Source organism: Nicotiana sylvestris, chromosome 8 (genome assembly GCF_000393655.2).
Source record: "Nicotiana sylvestris chromosome 8, ASM39365v2, whole genome shotgun sequence".
Classification (NCBI taxonomy): domain Eukaryota; kingdom Viridiplantae; phylum Streptophyta; class Magnoliopsida; order Solanales; family Solanaceae; genus Nicotiana; species Nicotiana sylvestris.
Window position 1 is genome coordinate 152,930,920 of NC_091064.1, and position 22,970 is coordinate 152,953,889.

At 39.4% G+C, this 22,970-nt stretch overlaps 2 protein-coding genes across 9 annotated transcripts; one reads left to right on the top strand and one right to left on the bottom strand.

Moving 5' to 3' along the window:
• Nucleotides 1-1,719: 1,719 nt before the first annotated feature.
• Nucleotides 1,720-22,139, bottom strand: LOC104218941 (retrovirus-related Pol polyprotein from transposon TNT 1-94). 6 transcript variants are annotated; one of them, XM_009769565.2, is made up of 7 exons: nucleotides 21,797-22,124; nucleotides 19,655-19,697; nucleotides 19,478-19,570; nucleotides 19,328-19,390; nucleotides 18,964-19,059; nucleotides 18,793-18,870; nucleotides 2,077-2,320 (listed from the first exon to the last, which is right to left on the bottom strand). In XM_009769565.2, the coding sequence occupies exons 1-7, from the start codon at nucleotides 21,925-21,927 to the stop codon at nucleotides 2,276-2,278; spliced, it is 549 nt and encodes a 182-aa protein (XP_009767867.1). In that variant the 5' UTR covers nucleotides 21,928-22,124; the 3' UTR covers nucleotides 2,077-2,275. The 6 variants fall into 6 exon arrangements, with proteins under 6 accessions (XP_070009444.1, XP_009767867.1, XP_009767866.1 ...); XM_009769564.2 differs by lacking the exon at nucleotides 2,077-2,320 and adding an exon at nucleotides 12,229-12,490 and having other exon boundaries at nucleotides 21,797-22,139; XM_070153344.1 differs by lacking the exon at nucleotides 2,077-2,320 and adding an exon at nucleotides 17,793-18,244 and having other exon boundaries at nucleotides 21,797-22,125.
• LOC104218942 (uncharacterized) lies at nucleotides 5,813-9,536 on the top strand. Of its 3 annotated transcripts, none has more exons than XM_009769567.2 (4): nucleotides 5,833-6,073; nucleotides 7,836-7,922; nucleotides 8,564-8,686; nucleotides 9,023-9,536. In XM_009769567.2, exons 1-4 carry the CDS (start codon nucleotides 5,920-5,922, stop codon nucleotides 9,232-9,234), a joined length of 576 nt encoding a protein of 191 aa, XP_009767869.1. In that variant the 5' UTR covers nucleotides 5,833-5,919; the 3' UTR covers nucleotides 9,235-9,536. The 3 variants fall into 3 exon arrangements, with proteins under 3 accessions (XP_009767870.1, XP_009767869.1, XP_070011643.1); XM_070155542.1 differs by lacking the exon at nucleotides 5,833-6,073 and adding an exon at nucleotides 6,084-6,487; XM_009769568.2 differs by lacking the exon at nucleotides 7,836-7,922 and having other exon boundaries at nucleotides 5,813-6,073.
• Nucleotides 22,140-22,970: the final 831 nt, after the last annotated feature.

A 22,970-nucleotide genomic window follows, 5' to 3' on the forward strand; every position in this document is an offset into this window, starting at 1 on the left:
CTCCATACGAATCTAAATCTGTTACCTTTACCTTCCTGATATTGATACATAGAATCCCACAGTTTATAGAAAATACCACAAGTCTTGACATCTTCCAATGAAACTCAGCTTCTAACCACATATGCAACTTTAGATTACTCAATTGATATATGTAGAATCTTGAACACATTAGAATCATTCTCGCAAGTCATCCACTCTCCTCAAACCGCAATTAGCCCGATCAAAAGAACCAAACAACCTATGCCTCATTAGCACTTCAGACACTGCAGAATGCAACCTCATCCCAATACAACCAAGCCACTTCCTGCTCTATGCACTGATCATCCTTTATTAACAATAACTCCATACATTCCGTGATTCTCATACCCTATGAAGCATAATATGGCCTTTGTCAAAAATTTCCTTTACTCGAGCCATCCTCGGTCTTAATTTTCGCAAGCCATAACTGATTCACCCGCACGCCTCAAACTGGAACCAACATAGCACCTAACCGTGCAATCAACTAATCAACAACAGACTCCCCCACTTGTCTCGAAGCCATAGATCAAAATACACTCAATAACTCACAACACTTATACTCTATCGATGCCACAATACCATAGTGAGATTAAACTCGAATACTTTATAAGCTTGTGAAACACAAATCATCTAGAATTTTAACTCTTCTGCCAAATCTCGCACTCACTCTCGCAACAGTTAAGCCCACTCTCTTAAGCGACCCAAAATTCAAATTTCAACACTTATATTTTGCTTGCACATAAGACCTTCTAAAAGACACATGAGGGTCACACAACCTCGGAACACTTCGCAGGAGATAACCCACCTGCCTTGTCTTCAATTAACATTTCTGTATACCTTCCACCATCACAAACATTATGCAAACACTTAGCCTTCCTGAGTCTGAACTCATACCGCAACATGAAATTTACTTCACTCCCAACTAGGACACATGAAAGACTCTTTGCACACCCATAACTCGGGTCTATACCTCAAATCAAGACGAAAATCAAGCACCTCTATCCTCCAGTAGACCCTCCTCATCACTTCCACTTCCAATTCATAAGAATACATCTCGCAGTCACAACATACTCATCACATAGCCATACAACCATCACTCCCACTAATAGGGACGCTACCGAACACATCAGTTCAAAGACACTTGCAAACATAATCAGCACCTCGGTGCTCAAGCCATAGGCGAAGATCCGGCCTCAAGTCCTCCAGAATGGCCCAGCATCAACTCACAGAGATCGCATCTCGCCCCTCGATCAGGGAATCACAAGCCATCAAGGCACATCTGATAATGAGCGCTCATGTGTGCATACGAAAGCGTGGAAGGAATTCAAGAGTTACTTTTCAAGCTAAATCAGGGACGCATGATAAGAATTCAAGAATGTGAAGTTTTCCTAAAGGTTCCGCAGCCTCTCGAGGATAAACACAGACGTCTCTATACCGATCCGCGAGACTCTACTAAACCTGCTCATGACTCATGAGACCTGTGTAACCTAGGCTCTGATACCAACTTGTCACGACCTTAACCCCGAACCCGATCGTGATGGCGCCTCTCGAGAATACAAGGCCAGCCAATCTAACACAACTCATCCTTTTAAGCAGTTAAATAACATAAAAATAGTTTAAACATGATTTAATAGCAATAGCTAGCGGAAATAGAGATAACAAAGTGGAAATCCATTCCGACACAACCTTAACCGGGGTGTCACAAGTCACGAGCATCTATGATACTAAATCCTCAAATGTAACTACAGAGTTTCAAATACTGAGCTAGAAACGTAAAGGAAATAGATAAAGAGGAGCTCCAGGCTGCGAACACCAACAACTACCTAAAGACTCCTCGAAGATCCGCCTGAAGCTGGAATGAATCAACACTCGGGAGCGGAACCAGCGATGCCTGAATCTGCACACGTGGTGCAGGGAGTAATGTGAGTACTTGTCATGACCCTAACCCCGAACCCGGTCATGATGGCGCTTCTCGTGAAGACAAGGCCAGCCAATTTAACACAATTCACCTTTTTAAGCAGTTAAACATTACATAAGCAGTCTATACATTATTTAATGATAATTATTAGCGGAAGTACAACCCGACACAGCCCAAACTGGGGTGTCACAAGTCACGAGCATCTATGATACTAAACCCTCAAATGTAACTACAGAGTTTCAAATACTGAGCTAGAAACGTAAAAGAAATAAATAGAGAGGAGCTCCAGGCTGCGGATGCCAACGACTACCTAAAGACTCCTCGAAGATCCGCCTGAAGCTAGAATGAATCAGCACTCGGGAGCGGAACCAGCGACGCCTGAATCTGCACACATGGTGCTGAGAGTAATGTGAGTACTCCGACCCAGTGAGTAATAAATATAAATAATGACTGAAAGTAAGAAAACACATAAACACAAGGTATTCTATAATGAAGCAGTTAAATAAGAAATTTGCAAGCATAAAACCAATGAAAAGTAGAATAAAATACTTCTACAACAATTAAACAGGTAATTGACAGACAATTAAGATTAAAGTAAACACATAGAAGTTTGCCCCTCAGGCACAGTATCAACAATCTCCGCCCCTCGGGCTTAATCTCACATCACAATGGGTACTCGCGCTCACTTGGGGTGTACAGACTCTGGGAGGGGCCCCTTACGGCCCAAGCGCAATATCAAGCCATCTCGTGGCATCAAATCTAGGCCCTCGGCCTCATATCAATCAAGCCACCTCGTGGCGTATATATGTATCTCAGTCCCTCGGCCTCATATCAGTATCAGTGTTCCTCCCAATATAGGCCCTCGGCCATACTCAGTCAAAAATCACCACAAGCCTCTCGGGCAATAGTAAAACAGTGTTTCTTAGCCCAAACATCATTTAAAATATCATTTAAGTCTTAAAACTGAGTAAACGTGGCTGAGTAGTAAAACAGTGGAAAATAACGTGACTGAGTTCAAGTATAAGTCAAAACAATGAGGAAATATCAATAAAAATCCCCGAAGGGTTCAAATAGTTGGCACTAGACCCAAATATGGCATTCAGCCCAAATAATGATGATAGCAAAAGTATTCAATCAAATACGCAGTAAAATCATCAATCGGGACGGACCAAGTCATAATTCCCAATAGTGCATGACCCCACGCTCATCATCAAGCGTGTGCCTCACCTCAATATAGCACTACGATGTGCAATCCGGGGTTTCAAACCCTCAGGACATCATTTATCGCGAATGTGGGTCTATTTTCACCCATAGCTGCTCATTTTGAGAGATTTTTGAAGAGGATTGAAGAGGGATTCAAGGGGAATCACCTGGAGGTAAGATTCTTGGACTAAAAAATCGATTATCATGTGAATTTCACGTAGAAAATCATGAAAACTAAGCCTAAAATTGAAGAACTAGGGCTTGAGAAATTGAACTTTTGATTTGGGATTTGAAGGACCATTTGGGGTCGGATTTGAGAACTTTTGATATGTATGAACTCGTGAGGAGATAAAGAATCTAATGATGTAAAATTTTCTGAGTTTCGAGAAGTGGGCCAGGGGCTCGGGTTTTGCTAATTTTGGGATTTTCGGTATTTTTTGATTGTTTTCGCTCGGGCTTGGTTCCCTTAGCATATTGTGACCTATTTGTTCTGATTTTGGATAGATTCGACGCACGTGGAGGCCGATTTGAGGGGCAAAGGTGTCGCGAGATAGATATTTCACCGGTTCGAGGTGAGTAATGATTGTAAATGATGCTCTGAGGGTTTGAAACCCCGGATTTCACATCGTAGTGCTATATTGAGGTGAGACACACGCCAGGTGTAGAGCGTGGGGTCGTTCACTATTGGAGATTGAGACTTTGTCCGTCCCAAGGAAGGTCTCCCACACAAGGTTAGACAAGCCACTTACCTCGAGCAAACTCAAACTCAACCCGAAACCACGCTTTTGCCACGAGTATCCAACTCCAAATGGCCCAAATCTATTCAATTCAATTGCATATTGTAACTAACACCTCAAGTGACTGATTCTACGATTTAATTCAAAGCTAATACGTGAAATTAAGTAAAATGACCAAAATGCCCCTCAGGTCCACGTCTCGGAATCGGGTGAAAGTTACATTTTCAGAAACCTCGTACTCTTACAAGTCTATACATAATAAGAATACTGAAATCGGAGTCCAAATGACCCCTCAAATCCTCATTTAAAGGTCTCTTAAACTCAAGCCATAATTACCTCTTTTTTCCAAATTTCTCACAATTATTTAGGTCTTTAATCATATGAAAACGAGTTATAAAGTCAAGAACGTTAGCTCCAAGTGATTCCCCTTTGTTTTCCTCAAAAAGCCCTATCAAAAGCTTCAAACCCGGATGAAAATGGTGGAAGAATAGCTAAATTTCGCAAAGGCAACTATTTATATGTTCTGCCCAGCAATTACTGTATTTGCGGCCTTGGGACCACATCTGCGGTCCCGCTTCTGTGGATCCTATGTCGCATCTGCGACTTCCATTTAAAAAGGCCAGGATCGCATCTGCGATTATTTTTTTCCGCATCTGCGGAATCTGAAGGAAAAGTCAAGAATCCGCTTCAGCGGTCTCCACGCCGCTTCTACGGCTCCGCACCTGCGGAACCCCAACCGTAGGTGCAGTTATGACAGGTACCACCAAAAATTTGCAATCTCTTAACTTCAAAATCTTTCCGTCAACCATCGGAAATCATCCCGAGACCCCGGGGACCTCAACCAAAAGCACCAACATCACCTAATACTTTATTCCAACTTGTACCAATCCTTAAAACACCTAAAACAACATCGGAAACTCGAATTAATCAAGGATTTAAGCCTAAGAACTCCAAATTGCCTCAAAATACGCTTTCGATCAAAAGCCTAACCAAACTACGTCCGAATGACCTGAAATTTTGCACACACATCCCAAATGGCATGAAGGAGCTACTACAACTCTCGAAATTCCATTCCGAACCTCGGATCAAAATCTCACTATCGACCCGAAAAACCTCAAAAATTCAACTTTCGGCATTTCAAGCCTAAATTAGCTACGGACCTCCAAAACACACTTCGAACACGCTCCCAACCCGAAATCACTCAACGAAGCTAACGGGACCATCAGATTTCCATTCTGAGGCCGTCTTCACATCGTTCCGACTACGGTCAACTTTCCAACACTTAAGCTCTCATTTAGGGACTAAGTGTCCCAAAACTCTCCGAAACTCCAAAACCGAACGTCCCGACAACCTAAAATAGCAGAAATAAACAGGGGGAAGCAGTTAATAGGGGATTCAGGTGTTAATTCCTAAGACGACCGGCCGGGTCATCACAATAGGACACTAGTAAAAATAAAAGGACACATAGCTTTTCAAAATTTTGAAATTACTCCCATACTTTTTTGGCCTACCTCTACTTCTCCGTAGGCCCTCCAATATTTTGAGTTCTTTAATACTAGATTTTTTTTTACATTTTTTATTGAAGTTTAAGACCAGCCCAAAGTAACAGTAATAAACGCGCCTTACATGTTATACAATGTGCAACACTAGTTGTACTCCACTCTCACAAGAATAAAATACTACTCCTCCGTTCCTAAAAAAAATGGCCATTTTCTAAATTTGAAAATAATTTAACTTAAATTTTTAATTCTATCCTTAATGAGAAACTTTTATAACCATATAAATATTCTGGACCCCTTTATGACTTTTTTAGGACCATAAATTCAAGAAGTATTTATTTTTTCTTAAAATATGTCATTTTCTTTTAAATTCCCTGCCCAGTCAAATAAGCCCAGTATAAATTGGAACGGAGGTAGCATCAAATTCCCACATAAATACGACATCATTTTGTTTCCATATCATTTTCTTCCTCAACTTCAAAGGCCCCACAATTCACATACCCTTTTGCGCCTGCCTATCAATCTCTCAGGTCTCGACACAGAAATGGGTGCGGGGCGTGAAGTGTCCATCTCATTGGACAATGTAAGAGACAAGAACATGATGCAACTGAGGAAGATCAACACTGCACTCTTCCCTATTCGTTACAAAGATAAATACTACTCCGATGCCCTTGCCTCTGGTGATTTCACTAAGCTAGGTTCGTTTTCATTTCTGGGCTTTCCTTATATTTTTAGTTTTCATATCTAGGGTTTTCTAGAATTTCCGAAGTCTATCTTTTGTAAATAATGTTAGTGTTTAGGATTTCATATTAGTATTGGATTAGTAGTAGTTGCGGTGATGTTGTGTTGGGTGTTTTGAGGGTCGATGCTATTTCAATGTGTTTCTATTGGCACTGGTATTATTTTATGGCTTGATGGATGGTTCTAAGTTGTGTTTATGATTTAAGATATTCATGCTAACATACAATTGAGAGGATAAAATTTATATCAGTTTGGAGCTCTATACATAAGATCCACCCTGGAAGCTAACTTTGCCATACTTCTCTTACATAGCAAAGAAACTAGCTGATGCACGACATGCACCACAATTCACTCCGCTACATCAAAATGAGGTATTGTGTATATTCTATCAAATTAATCTAATCAGTTCTGTTTTCAAGGGAGAAGCTCAAATGAGTAACTTGAAGTTTTGGACTCTATAGTTTAATTTTTCATGCTGTTATTTTGATGCCAGTTTCCAACACTAAGCCTTTGCTTCGGTAACTAGGACCCCCATAAAAAAAGCAACGATAAGTGTCCCTGGAAAAGACAGTGTAAGAGTAATATCCACAGTTGGTGCTTATGAAGGCAAGTAAGTCAAGGTAAATAGATTCAATGCAGAATTTAGAAGATAAACCTATTTGGCTCCACTTTGTCACAAGCACGTTGAAGGTCAGAAGTTCAGGGAAATCTTTCTCTCTTATTTTTCCTCTTTTCTGGATTGTGTAGTATTTATAAGAATAGGGACACAATCAAAGTCTAATAATAGTAGTAATAGTAATAGCAGGTTTTGAGTCTATGACCAAAGTAGGAAGTGAAGGAATCAAGAAGCAAATGGAGGACATTCTGGAGACAAAGGATGGGAGAGGAAGATGACAAATGAAGAGAGAATGTTGTGTATATGGTGCAACAACTCAAGTCTAGCTCCATAAAAGGGAACAAAACTGGGGTTTGTAGCAAGGAGCTTTACCCTGCACGAGTTCTAGGTTTAAGTGGTTAGAGGGCTCTCCAAGGACAAAGGACGGGTCAAAATTGGAAGTGGTCCTTCTTTCTGTTGTTGCTCAAGATGGTCGATTGCTGCAGTCGACTACCCTATGCCTGACCACTGGTTGCTAGGCTATCTTTTTGCACCTAGTCGATTTCCTAATTTTCCTGAATCCTATTAGAATCCAACAGAAATTTTAGCTTGATTTTGTAGTTTTGCCCTCTGGAATATTTGGATAAACTTAAATCTCCAAAATATTAAGGAAAAAAGGAACCATTTTAGTATGTCATATCTGTTAGGGCACCTGATACTTGATACATTTGGTTTTGTATAGCTGATACTTTGGTCTTTCTCTTCTCCATTTGCTAGATTAGCGTGGGTTGAAATCTGATGTAGTTGTCTATGTCTTTACCACCAAATTGTTGCAATCTCATAAATCTCAACCTATCTGAATACATATACACCTGCAACATCATATTAATATTTTCCAGACATCTCTTCCCCCTTAGTGCAGTGTTCATGACATGCTATGGAATGCCCATCGTGTTTCTTGTTGTTCAAGTAGTGAAGTACAAAAATAAAAAGACCTTATATTTCACAAATCAGATTTTATATTAGGTTTCCTGAAAGAGTTGCTATAAAAGTTTATTTGAAAAATATTATGTGAATATCTGCTTATGGAGTGTACTTATTTTTCTTCTTCTTTAAATTTCCAGGGGAGTTGGTGGGGAGCTATCTTGCAATGGACCTTTTAATTCACTTAATCAGTTTTTTTTACAAAACGGAGAACTTTTACCTTAAAAGTAAGATCTGATGCTCTTGAGCATTGTGTGATTGACTCTCTATTAAAGTTTCCAGTAACTAGGTCTTGTTCAAGCTTTGGTACTATAGTAAACAAAACATGCTCTTTAATGGAGAAAGATGAATTAACAAATGCCAGTGAGCATGTTTATTTAACATAAATAAGTACAGTAATAATTGTTGCTTGAAGCATGATCTGCTGTTCATGTGAAATAATGGCAAGTTAAAGATGCAGTTCTTCTCCTCGTTAGGATTATTATAGAATGCAAATAACAATGTATAATTACCACTTCCTAAAAAGTTCTTGAAGAACATTGTTTGCTTAAATGAGAGAAATAAAAGAAGCATGTGAGATTATTGGATTATGCTTCTTCCTTATGGGTCAATAGAGAAAGTAGTGTGGATGTTTAGTGAACATACGAAGTTCAACTTGATAATTTTTTCTGCAAGTGGTAGAGATATTGATTTGTCATTTGATTATGTTTTATTTTTTATTTTTTTTTTGTGGTTGTGAGGGGGGGGGGTGGGGTTTCCTTATAGCATAAGGAGGTGACCTGTTTCCTCTGTCCGGTGTCATCTTTCCTCTGTATAATTTTTGATATTTCAAATGTCTGACCTGTTTTGATTAATTTTTTTGCTGCAGCATATTATAGTGACATTTGTGTAGGTTCAGTTGCATGTCGACTTGAGAAGAAGGAAGGTGGAGCTGTTCGTATTTACATAATGACTTTGGGTGTTTTAGCTCCATATCGTGGTCTAGGAATTGGTAGGTGATCAGCTTATCTTGCCCACCTTGTTCAGAGTGAATATTAACACTAAACTTTCCTCTTTTCCTTTCACGTTTACCACTGAACATTTGTGTTTTGATAGAACCCCCAACTTATATCATTTTTTCAATCCTTTTTTTTTTAAGTATCAGTATCTTTTCTTTTAGTCATTGAATTCTGTTAAAATGCAGCAAGTAAACTCTGAGATTTACGAAATGGTATTGAACTATTCTATGAGTAGCTGCAGAGAATTCAATTGATGTTCACTTTCTCCTGATACCTTAGTATAATTGAACTGCTTCTTATGTATTCATCATGTTTCATATACTGTGCAGGTACAAAGCTGTTAAATCATGTGCTTGATCTTTGTACAAAGCAGAATATCAAAGATATTTACTTGCATGTACAGACAAGTAATGAAGATGCCATTAACTTCTATAAGAAATTTGGCTTCGAGGTTACTGATACCATCCAAAACTATTACACAAACATTACCCCACCAGACTGTTATGTCCTAACCAAGTTTCTCTCTCAAACAAAGAAATGATACGTGGGAGCTACCTCGGTTGAGATTTCGTCGAGCCTCGACATAGTTTTGAGGTTCTGAACCTTCTGGTTCTACTCTTTGTTATTTATGGGGTAATATACCACGATTGTTGGACTGCCTCTCTTTTTTGTATCATCTTAATGTGCAACAAGTGGTTTAATTGTTAAAGATATAGGACAGTTCATTTAAGGCAGAATTTAGTTATTGTTTGAGTCATGATTGACCCCTTTAATGGTATGTGTATCTCCGCACAAAGCTTCATAGATATATCATGCAAACAGAAGCAGTCGGTTTTTGCTTTATAGTTGTACTTAAAATCCTGTTTGATGTATGAGGCAGAAAGTTTTCCGCCGAGAGGGAAAGCAGATAGGTAACAGGAGAGATTGTTCCATCTTGAAGCACTTTTGTTGATTATGATATAGTTATATATCTCACAGCATAAACTTCCGCAGCTCTTTGTAGAATTGATACGCAATTTTGTGAATATATAATTTGGCTATGGGTGCTTTATGGCGGACAACTGCCACTGCTGCCTAAATATTTCTAACTTCTTTGACGAGTCAATTGGGCAAATTAGTTGGCCGAAGAGAGATACTTTGGCTGGCATCATATGTTACATTAGTCATACTTGAAGCTGATCTGGGAAGGGAACGTCGAAGTGACTTTGGAAGAACTCTATGTGACATTGAAGGAAAGGGAAAAGTTAAAGGATAAACAAAAGTACCCCCCAAAGATTTTACCTTTTCTTATGCGTTTGAGGATAATTAGAAAGTTTCGAAATGTATAGGAGACTCTCAATTGATTGGTTCTAATGTTAAGCTGCTTATTCAACCAGGATTCATTATCGAGTCCACGAGGAGGAGATTACTAAATCTGGATTGCGGATAAAGGAACGAAGAAGACACATTTATTAACTGATTTCCTTACCTGAAGAAAATTAAGTTATGATTAAAGATGTTTTTAGAGGAAAGCTTTGGCTGTTTGCTTTAGCAACAACGCTAAAGGGCAGTCCAAGATGGTGGTTTGGAACATCTAAGAGGACACCTGATCCACGCTATCTTCCCTTGGTAAAGAGTAATTTAAAATCTAAATCATCACTTCAATTCAAGGGCAAACCGATTTCCTAGTTACCGGGCTGAGCGCACCTTTGGTACTCCCTCTGCTACTACTAGAGCTACTGAATATCAACCTAAGAGATACTAGACCAGGTGCGAAAGCAAGGGGCAAGCGCCGCAAAGGGTTGACAGGGCAGCTTGGCTGATAGAAAAAGAGATGGTACCGAAAGCGGGAGGCTCGTAGACGCTACTAGTGCAATGACTAGTCTTATCAATTCGCCTTCATAAAAAAAAATAGTCAAATTTGGTGACTACTATTTTAGTGTTCACCCTCTCATCCCAGCAATCATCATCTTTGGGGGAACGAATCTGCCTCATAGGATGCCGCCTGTCTTCCAACCAGGACTATGTGCGGATATTGTGAGAATTTGACGACCGGAATTCGGAGCCTTGATGCCTAATGAGAGTGCCCAAAAAGTTATGGAAGCTTCCAAAGCTTTACATGGGAAAGCAACAATATCGCCTTTCTTGAACACCTTTTGGAAGATTTGCAGCAAAACGGAGTAGGGGGAGAAGCCTATAAAGATGCGGTAGATCTAGCGAAATTATGCTCCATGTCCCCCTTTTCACAGAACATGGAGAGATGAATTGATATATTTATTGAATCCGTCGGGACTGACGGGGCTCGAACCCGCAGCTTCCACCTTGACAGGGCGGTGCTCTGACTTCACATCTCATCAGGAGGACGGGGAGATATGAAAAAAGAAACGTAGTGAGTCATTTATTCTCAAAGCTGGTTGGGAATCGATAAGAAATTGAACGGGCATTCAAGCTTGGACTCCATTCAGAAAGAGCGAGCTACGCCTAGCTTAGCCTATCCAATATTCGATTCACAACGGGCTTTTTTAGCTGATTTTCCTCTCTCCATATAAAGTCAGTCTCAGTGTTGGGCGGAGCCCATTGTCAAAGGATCGTTTCGCTGGAATGCTTGCTAGAATATAGCTACTCCCACTAAAAGAAAATTTTCACTATATGTTATTGCTACAAACCCTATAGTTGATCTGCCACAGATTGAGGCATATCTTTTAGAGATGATCACGTCAGCAACGACAAGTGGATCATTCATGCGCAAACCGAATGAAGAAGTCGGAAGCAATTCATCGCCCGTGGGAGCTTGCTGATAGTGAGGAAGCCATAATCTATCTATCGGATTGCCTATTTGTCTATCTGTCTGAAGAGAGAATGTAAGAGACTCTCACTAGGGCAAGCACAAAATACCTCGTTCGAGTCCCCGGACGAAGGTGAGACCAACTTCTTGACATCAGATCATCTTGGACAATTACTAATTCTATTCTTCTAGATGCGCTCTACATTTATCAAGCTCGTAAACTCGCAATTGACTCCAAAATCATTGTTGATTGCTTCAATGAAAATAAAGAAGCCCCTAAAATTACCCATACCTAAACTCATGGTGGAGCTTCATTTCATCCAAATTCTCGGCTGGCCATTTCAAAATCGTCTATACAATTAGGGAAAACAACAAAGTGGTACTCTTTAGCAAACTTCAACTGCAATTCTCAGTTTAACTATAGGTTTTCCTCTACAACTGATCTTCCTCAACAAATTCAGGTTTTTTCTCTCAAAAAAGAGAATGCGGGGTAGAGGAATTGGTCAACTCATCAGGCTCATGACCTGAAGATTGCAGGTTCGAATCCTGTTTCATTCTTCTTCTGGACCTTCGCTTGAACGAAAAAACTCGATCAGCTTGACTTTCCCAACTGCCACCTCGAGCCCTTCTTTACGGTCTGGATTTTTGTGTCGTTTCAATCCTCGTGGTGGATGGGGAAGAAAGGGATGCTGATACGTGACACGACTTAGCCTGTTGTCAGTGACTAATAAAAGCGCAATAAGTGGTGAAATACTGGTGTTTGATACTTCATCAGAGGCAACATCTATTTGTTTCATTATATCAAATGTACAGGTTTCTATTTACATGATTGGCCAGTCTTGAGCCAGCAGTGATGGTAAGCAACTACACTATATATCACACTGTATATTACTCTTATTTGTATACTGGAAACGTATTGACTTCTGGCGCTACTGCAGATACCACTTCAGTAAGCCACACCACCAGAGAAAGCATCTCCATCGGGAAGCAAAGATTCTGTCAGCCAGTAGCCATCCCAAGAACCACCAACACACTGTAAATCACAAGTCATGTTTATTTTCTTCTTCGAACGAAATGAATTTTAAAAAAAAAAAAGTGAAAATCCCAAGGAAACCAGAACTAAAAAGAAAATATTAAGTGTAGATAACATGCCCCCCATGGCTTTGGTCTATTGGTAGAGAATAATAGAGATGGAATGCAAGGTTGATCCTATATTTCTGCCTTACAAAAGGCAATGCAAGACATTCCTCCTTTATTAATTGTTGGCAGAAGATACATAATTGAGGTAATAATGGTAAGTGAAGGCGGGCCAATGCATTTTGGTCTCTATAAGGTGCAAGCTAGAGGAAGATGTAGAATTCAGGAGGCAGGGATTTGAGCAAAGAATTTTTTTGGGTTTTTTTCACTTTTAGCCCGCACCAGAAACTATTTACATTTGGTAGCCGAAAAAGTATATAAAATTTATATAATTATTGTATTTAACATACAGAATGTATATACATACAAAAAATATACATTTTTTCGACTATTATTTTGAGAGCGGCTATATAGTGTCATTTTCCCAATTTTCTTGCCTAAACAACAAAGATCAATCTCTAGTTTCACCTCTATGAAAATATAAGGAAATTAAAATTTCATTTTCATTCACAAAGAATTTGATGAATTGCCCAAAAGCTACTCAGAAAACAGACTATGAAATCTCTGGACTAAATATTCGGAAATGCCGACAAGGCAACAAAACTATACAAAAATACAAGCAAACGAGTTTGCAAGACTTGCTCCACTACTCCTGGTTTCCGTAGGTTGTGCTTGGTGTCTCCATAGCATTTAATGGTAGATAATTACAAATACAGTTCGATGCAACATTTAGTCTATGTATGTGGACTCGGGTATGATTACATATTCATCTTCAGTTATAAGGAATCCAGTATGCAGTGCCTACTATGTACATGTCACACTCATTTTACATGCTATGTCAAGGCAAAGGAGGAACCAGGATAATATAGCCTTCAATTTAAATAAGTTAAATTCAAATAACTACGTTCTCCACAAGCAAAACAGCTGTTCTCTTGTTAAAGTTGCAGTCTCTTTTTATTTTGTTTGGTCCAATATACATCACCTAGATAGCAGCATATGTTTCTACTATCTTGGAAGCATTGAAATTAACTGTAGACATAAATGGAGAATTATAAACTATATAACCACACTCTATATTAGTCTCCCAGTACTCCAGCTTCCACCATATGCTTATGTTAGCGGAAACGTAAAAGAAAGAACACAAGATTTAACGTGGTTCGGATCAAAATAATCCTACGTCCACCAGAGAACAATTGCCCTTTTTAATATTAACAAAGGAAGGGGAGATTTCCCAATTACACTTAAGAGAATTTCTCTCTTAACTCTCTACTCACTACAATGTATTGTATTATTTTGGGATGATTTCTACAAGTGAAGGAGTGCATCTATTTATAGAGGTAAAGACCTCCTCTTGATGTCATTGGTGACATCAAACTACCTCCTCTTGATGTCATGGGTGACATCAAAGGAGGAAGCTTCCTCCTAGCATCCACACCAACTCTTTCCACCAACTCTTCCAATTGGCATGCCATTGTTGACTAAACATAAACCAACATTTTCAGCATGCCATTGTTAACTAAACATAAACCAACATTTTCAATCTCCACCTTGGTTTGCGTTTCGAGCGTGTGAACAACTCTGGCCAAAACTTCTAAGCTTACTGGGCAACCCCGTTGTAAGAAACAAGAAGAATCAAACCATTGTTGAACATACCACCTCCACCTAGCAACTGTTCTCTTCGGAGTTGCATCAGTTGATGCACACCCCCGCCAAGTCCTTGCAGTGTGCAAACTTAGCGAGCGGGACTATCTTGGTCAACATGTCTGCAGCATTATCGTCTGTGATAACCTTCACGACCTTGATAGTTCCCTCATCAATAACATCTCGAATAAAATGAAATCTGACATCAATGTGTTTAGTGCGCTCATGAAATCTCTGATTTTTCATTAGATGAATAGCACTCTGACTATCACATCTAAGAGTTGATTCCAGCTGAACCAAACTCAATTCCGCTACTAAACTTTTCAACCAGATAGCTTCCTTTACCGCCTCCGCTGCTGCCATGTATTCTGCTTCTGTCGTAGACAAAGCGACAATCGACTGCAAAGTCGACTTCCAACTGACGGCACTGCCAACGAGGGTAAAGATGTATCCAGTTGTGGACCTTCTTCTGTCAAGATCTCCTGCATAGTCAGAATCCACATAACCGAGAATTGAAATACCTGTACCACTTTTTCGAAAGGTAAGACCAACACCAGAAGCTCCTTTGAGATATCTCAATATCCACTTGACAGCTTCCCAATGCCTCTTTCCTGGGTTGGACATGTATCTACTTACCACACTTACAGATTGAGCAATATCTGGACGTGTGCATACCATAGCATACATAATACTACCAACTGCACTGGCATAAGGAATCTTTGACATATGCTCCACCTCATCCTCGGACTGAGGCATTTGTGACTCTGAAAGTTTAAAATGAGGAGCTAATGGTGTACTTACAGGCTTGCACGTTTGCATATTGAATCTTTCGAGAACCCTTTCAATATACCTCTTCTGAGAAAGATGTACAACATCGTCTTCTCTTGAAATCTCCATACCAAGGATTTTCTTTGCAGCTCCTAAATCCTTCATGTCAAATTCCTTACTCAATAGTTTCTTCAAAGCATTTATCTCTGTAATGTTGTTAGCAGCAATAAGCATATCATCAACATACAACAGTAAATAAATCATTGAGTTACCAGACATCTTCTTGTGATACACACAACTATCAAATGCACTCCTTGAGAATTCATGTGTAGTCATGAATGCATCAAACCTCTTGTACCACTGTCTAGGGGATTGCTTCAAACCATACAAAGACTTCTTTAGTTGGCATACGTGATCTTCTTTTCCCTCAGCTAGGAAACCTTCAGGTTGATCCATATAGATTGTCTCTTCTAGATCACCGTGTAAGAAAGCAGTTTTGACATCAAGCTGTTGAAGCTCCAAGTCAAATTGTGCAACCAATGCTAGTAGCACGCGAATTGAGCTATGCTTCACGACCGGAGAGAAAATCTCATTGTAGTCAATTCCCTCCTTTTGGCTGAAACCTTTTGCAACCAATCTCGCCTTGAACCTAGCATCTTCCACTTCAGGAATTCCCTCTTTCTTTCGGTAGACCCACTTGCATCCAACTGTCCTCTTCCCCTTTTGTCTTTTCACTAAGACCCATGTCTGATTCTTGTGAAGAGACTCCATCTCTTCAGTCATGGCTAACCGCCATTGTGCGGCATCCTTGCAAGAAGTTGCTTCAATATACGAGGAGGGCTCCAGATCTTTAATCTCTTCTTGTGCAGCTACGAACGCATATGCAATCAAGTTTGCTTGATTTATAAGGCGTTCCGGTTCTCGTGTCTGCCTCTTCTCCCTCCCCTTCGCAATTGTGTATGGTTCATTGACAGCAAGTTCTTCAACGCCTACATCTTCTGACTCATCTTTAACCTGAGTCTCTTGATCCTTTTCCTTGGCAAGCTCCACCGGAAGCTCCACCTGCTCGTTGTTCTTGTTTCCTGAAAACTCCACGGAAACTTTACGGGGATCAAGTATAGAGGATTCATCGAAGGTGACATCTCTACTAACTATAAATTTGAGTAAAGACAAACACCAAAGTTTGTACCCTTTTACTCCATCCACATACCCTACGAATATGGCCTTCTTAGCCCTTGGTTCAAGCTTTCCTTCATTAACGTGATAATAAGCTGGACACCCAAATACTCGTAAGTATGAATAGTTAGAGGGTTCACCTGACCATACCTCATTCGGAGTCTTAAAGTCAATTGCCGATGCTGGAGATCGATTGACAATATGAGCAGCAGTGTGAACTGCTTCAGCCCAAAATACTTTGGACATTTTGGCTTGTAGGAGCATACAACGAGCCTTTTCAAGAAGAGTTCTGTTCATTCTCTCGGCAACTCCATTCTGCTGTGGGGTATGCCTGACAGTCCTATGTCTTGAGATCCCATGAACCTTGCAGAATTCATTAAACTCTTCATTGCAAAACTCCAAGCCATTGTCTGTGCGAAGATACTTGATTTTCCGCTCCATTTGATTTTCAACCAAAATCTTCCACTCTTTAAATGCTTCAAAAGCATCACTTTTTGCCTTCAAAAAATACACCCAAACCTTTCGTGAGAAATCATCAATAAAAATGAGAAGATACCTCTTTCCGCCCTTCGATGGAAGTTTAGAAGGACCCCATAAATCTGAATGGATGTAGTCTAGCACTCCTCTTGTCTTGTGTTTGCCAGTGCTGAAGCTGACCTTCTTCTGCTTCCCTAGAACGCAGTGCTCACAGAAGTCAAGCGTGCTGATCTTCTCACCTTCCAAAAGTTTACGATTGCTCAACATCTCCAGTCCACGTGCGCTCATATGACCCAGTCTCATGTGCCATAGTCTTGCCTTGTCATCATTAGATAACTGCACTGTAGATGCATTTGCAGAGCCAACAATGGTGCTTCCGGCCAATGTGTAAAGGCCGTTCTCCAGCTTGCCTTTCAGCATGACTAAAGAACCTTTAGTCACCTTCATAGTTCCTGCTTCGCTCATGTACCTGTAGCCTTGTTCATCCAGAGTACCCAAGGAGATCAAATTCTTCTTCAGATCAGGAACATGACGGACTTGTGTAATAGTCCTCACGATTCCATCATGGCAGCGAACCCGAACTGAGCCAATGCCAACTATTGCACAAGTTGCATTATTGCCCATTACTACGGTTCCTCCACTTTTCTCGTAGCTGCTAAACCAGTCTTTTCGGAACGTCATATGCAGAGTACAAGCAGAGTCTAACACCCATTTGTTTTCATAACTACTATTATTATTACACGATGTTGTTAGTACATAATCATTATCAAAATTATGTACCTGTTCAACTGTAGATGCACTCGCCTTTTCCTTGGACTTTGACATTGGGCAATCTCGTTCAAAGTGCCCCTTCTTGCCACAACCCCAACACTCTGTATTCTTCTTGTTCACACGAGACTTTGATCTGTGCTTTGATTTGGTCTTTCCCTGTTGGCTAGTCCGGCCTCTTACAAAGAGGCCACTTGCCTGGTCATCTCTATCTCCTTCAATGTGCCTCCGCACATCACTAGAGTTAAGTGCCTGCCGCACTTGCTCAAGCTTGATAGGCTCCTTGCTATACATCATTGAATTCTCAATATCACGATATCCTGAAGTCAATGAAAATAGCAAAGCACATGCAAGCGTCTCCTCCTCCCTTTTAATTCCTGCAATCTGTAAGTCCATGACAAGTTTATTAAACGCATCTAAATGATCTTGTAACGAAGTACCTGACCCCATCTTAAATGTGTGAAGACGCCGTTGTAACAACATTCTTGTTGTCACTGATCGGTCTTGGTATAGCCCTTCTAGCTTTTCCCACAACTGTTTGGCCGTCTCTTCGGTACCCGTACTCACTTCACAAAGCACGTTAGGTGCAAGGGATAGTTGGATTGCACTCAATGCATCCCCTTCAATCTTCTCCTTGTCGGGAGCTGATATATCCGTAGGATACTTTCCGTCAATAGCATGGATTGAACCTTCCCTCCGCAGTAACGCCATCATCTGGATCTTCCAGATATTGAAGTTGTTGCGTCCATTGAATCTATCAATTTCAAACTTCATGGAACTCATATTTGCTTGTTCTTTCTCCTTGGATCGTTAAAGAATCCTGTCGCTCTGATACCAATTGTTAGCGGAAACGTAAAAGAAAGAACACAAGATTTAACGTGGTTCGGATCAAAATAATCCTACGTCCACCAGAGAACAATTGCCCTTTTAATATTAACAAAGGAAGGGGAGATTTCCCAATTACACTTAAGAGAATTTCTCTCTTAACTCTCTACTCACTACAATGTATTGTATTATTTTGGGATGATTTCTACAAGTGAAGGAGTGCATCTATTTATAGAGGTAAAGACCTCCTCTTGATGTCATTGGTGACATCAAACTACCTCCTCTTGATGTCATGGGTGACATCAAAGGAGGAAGCTTCCTCCTAGCATCCACACCAACTCTTTCCACCAACTCTTCCAATTGGCATGCCATTGTTGACTAAACATAAACCAACATTTTCAGCATGCCATTGTTGACTAAACATAAACCAACATTTTCAGCTTATTTTCGTAGTAATAATTGAAATGAAAAATCTAAAGGGAAAAGCAGTTTAAGAAATATTGATTCAGCTCTGAACGAGGACGCGAGGAAGAAACAACAAACCTGAACCATGGTGAATTGGAAGATTTCTTCTTCCTCAGGTCGAGTACCTCGGACCCAGATACGCTGCTTATACAAATTCTACACGAGAGCATAGTAGAAATTAGACAACTCTTAAGCTTATCATTGCTCTTTCCCAAACATTCGGTAACAACCATGTGAAACCTGACGAACCTCATTTACATGCAAACTGCTCAAAATCTCCCTCTCTTGATGGCCAAGCAACACCCGATAAGTCGAATGATGAAAAATTCGCCTGAATCGTTCAAACTGCATGGCAGTACCCCAATCAAGTAAAGATATGTATTAGCATATATTAGCCTTTTTCTTTAATCATCATAGAATAAATGCAAGTATTTTCTAGTTGCTGCCTCTGGTGCAGGAATTATGGTCAAGTACCCTGACCTAAAGAGAACAAGGATCGACAGGCAGCTTACTCTTTGAGCATTCATAACGATTAAGGAAGAAAGCAAAAAAATTGAAGTCCAAACGAAAAAAGCCAGAAAAAGAAATGACCCAAAAAAGTTACATTACTGACCTGACCCAAGTCAAAAAAGCGCCCGAAGTAGGTAGACCTTTGAAAGGGATCAAATCCAGCAAACTATCACAAGAAGTCGAGGATTAAACTGCCAGCTTCAACTTTATGCGAAGTTATCAGACTGTTAGAGAAAGGAGTTTTAGATATTACTCTGTACATGACTTCAACTCCATAATCTTGATGAGGCTGGTCATTGTATTTCAATGCATCAAGCTGGTGGTGAACTGCTTCATCTGCACTAAACTATTGCAAAACCATAAAGTAAATTGATGCGTAAGCAAGCAAGCAGAAACTCTTATGATATGCCTTCAAGTGCTAGAAACTTACACTTAATCTTGGACCAAATGGCTTTTTCCTACGGGATTCAAGCCTACAACAGATAATGCATAGTTGGAAAGAGTTACAATTGAAATTCCCCAACTATGGATTGTTGAAGACATAGTTTAAGTAAATAAAGGTAAAATCTTGCTAACAGTTTAAACATGGTATGAGAGCAATGGAGAGACCTTGCTTCAAGTCTCACGATTAATCAAAAATAATTTTCACACACTTGGCCCAATCTCTTGGAATATACGTGAACTTAGCAATACAAAACATGATGGAAGTAAATGATCTATATGGGCGATACCGACTTTGAAATTAAGGCTTAACCTGTTGGTACACTTACATAAGGTACGATGTCTACCTGGAGTCTTTTTGTAGTCGGGTTATCTTGGCAATATAAGATTAAATTATAAACATTTTAAAAGAATATTTTAACAAGTAGTTAGTCATAGGACAAATGACATGCTTAGAGATGTTTTATGAACAAGTGTCTTATTTTAATTTAACCGTGAACTTGGCATGGTAAGTGACAAGTGTCTTGTCGCTTGATTTACAACATGACAAGTCTCATGTCTAGACGCAACTACATACTGCTATATACATTCCATTATCACTTCATCATTACTACACACAAATAATCAGTCTAATCATCACTTTTCATGTTGCAAGTCAATTGACAAGACATTTGTCACTTACCATGCCAAATGTCAGGGTTAAATGAAGGTGAGTAGGCACATGTCTGTAAAAAATCTCTAAGCATGCCATTTGTCTAGTAGCTACTTGTTAAAGTATTCTTTTGAAATATCTATAAGTTAATCTTATATTTGTAAAAATTCCCACATATTTCAAAAGATTTTGGAATCAAAGGATAAGATTTGCTGAATTTGTATGGTCCAAATATTTGTTTGATATCTTTTGGACTACAAACCAAAGTTAGACCGATAAAATATGACAAAAATTATTCATAGAAATATAATATTTCATGAACCAACAATTCTTATTGTAAATCAGAGATTTATCAATCATATTGTGACCCCATGTGTGTGCCCGAACATTCATGAGAGCTCTAGAGACTTGGGCCAAAATCTTATAAGAGCGGTCCCGCTCCACTCTCATATAAGTGAATTTGTCAAGTGCATAGTGCTAATAATACATCATCCTTAAGGAATATAGTTTCATTAAGAATTGTAACTCATCATCTCAATTAGTAGCCGTCAAGCACTGATCTTTTAGTGCTTTAGTGTCACCATTGACTTATTATTACTCATATGAACCTACTTCATGGGATCGCCAGTCACATAAGTTCGGGTTACCATCTTGTTGGCCTTAATCCCATTTCTCTTGAGGTTTGAAGAATTAATTTCTTCCCATAGGTTTGGTTAGAGGATCAGCCAAAAGGTACTTCTGACTGCACACAGTCGATGGAAATTATTCCATTTCTTAGTAGCTGTCTAACAATGTCATGTCTCAATTTCATATGTCTACTTTTATAGTTACAAGATTTTTTCTTGGTAATAGCAATTGCTGCTTCACAATCACATTCTATAGAAATAGGAGGCAACAAATCCTTGGATAAAGGAATTATATTATTATACAATGTTACACCAAGGACCCAAAGCATGTCATCAACAATAGGTTAGAGACTACAGTTAAAAAACCTATAATTCTACAAAACTCTCAGTTTGTTTAGAAAGATATAATATTGAACAACGAGGATTGGAGTTAAATTGGCCAAACGGAGCGGAATGGACATAGAGAACTCATACAACCGAGCGTAACTATTTTGAGATTGGGACTAGGTACTTGTTTTGTTGATGATAAGTTAGGGCGATGGTGGAAGCATTACGCATAAAACTGAACTGTCTAATGAATATAAGTTTTTGAAAGCAGCCCAAGAAATTATTATTTCAGTTGAACTAGGTAGATGACCTCAAATTTGTGGGACTGTGGTGACTGGGAACTTTAGGACAATTTGCTTTTTTATTACACACGAACACCACTAAAACTATACAACTGGTAAAAATATCAATTCAATAATCAAAATCCAGAGTTCAATTCCTAGTAAACTTAATAGCATTTTCAGAGGAAGAATTCAATTAATACAAACTATTCAAGAGCAAACAAGAGAGAGATTAAGATGGTTACCAATCGGCAGAGAGAAAGTCAGGGACATCGGCAGAAGCAGAGATACGAGGCGTTAAAGGCTTAGATGATTCGAAAGGTTTGGCGAACATAGACAGAGACTGTGCAGATGACACGGAGGAGCTAAACGACATCGTATGCTTCTCTTCTCCACACAAAAGCTCTGTAGTGGATGATCGATTGTAGGAAGAGCTCCAGTTGTGCGCTATTTTTTGAGATTAGCCAACATTGCGTCTTAAGCAACATGGACTTTTGATTTTTAATTTCGAACCCTTCGATTCGGAATTGTCCAAAGATCTTACGATCGCGATCTCACCAGGTGCTGCCGAAAGAAGATGTTGTTTTCAAACCAAGAAGATAACAAAAAGGATCCCTTATGTTTGGGTAGATTCAAAGTGTCCTCCAAATATACGGGAAATGGTCAAATATGTCCCTCTACTATTCGAAAATGTTCACTTATATCCTCCGTTATACTAGTAGTCCACCATAGCCCCGACGTTATAAAACTGATGCAAAAACACCCCTATATTGTTAGAACCCTCCACCATGGCAAAATTATCCCACATGGCTTGATATATCACTAAGTTGGATGCCACATGGCATGCCACCTCATCACACCTATCCCATTTGACTCCCTCCCCTACTTCTTCTCTTGCACCTATTCCATTCAAATCAGGGGCCGTAAGTAGACAATGTGGAAAGTGAATCGGAGTATATTGATTCGAACGAATCTCATTTCTGGTTTATTTTCTATTTGTTACAGTAATAGTCTCATTAATTAATTTGCAATAGTTAATTAACAATCAATGAAGTCATATACATGTTTGAACTAAGTACGGGAGACTCTGGAGATATGGATGAAGTTTTTGGAAGCAGGTTTTCTTTGGGGATTTATGCTTAAAGATATTTAGATGATTTCACAAGCAAATATTGTTCCTCTGTTGTATATTTCCTTTTGTATAAGTATGTGCTTAAGTTAATTGATGGTCATTAACATGTAGGTCTCTTCCATAGGCCAATAACTCCAACAATATCATTTTATTATCTAAACTTGTAGGTCTTCTTCTATTCTTTTAGGAGAATATCGTCTAACCCAACAGTATATACAGATATTGTCATATTTTTAGTATGATGAATGAAATTAAATGGGTTAATTTTATTTCATGTTTTCTTGGTC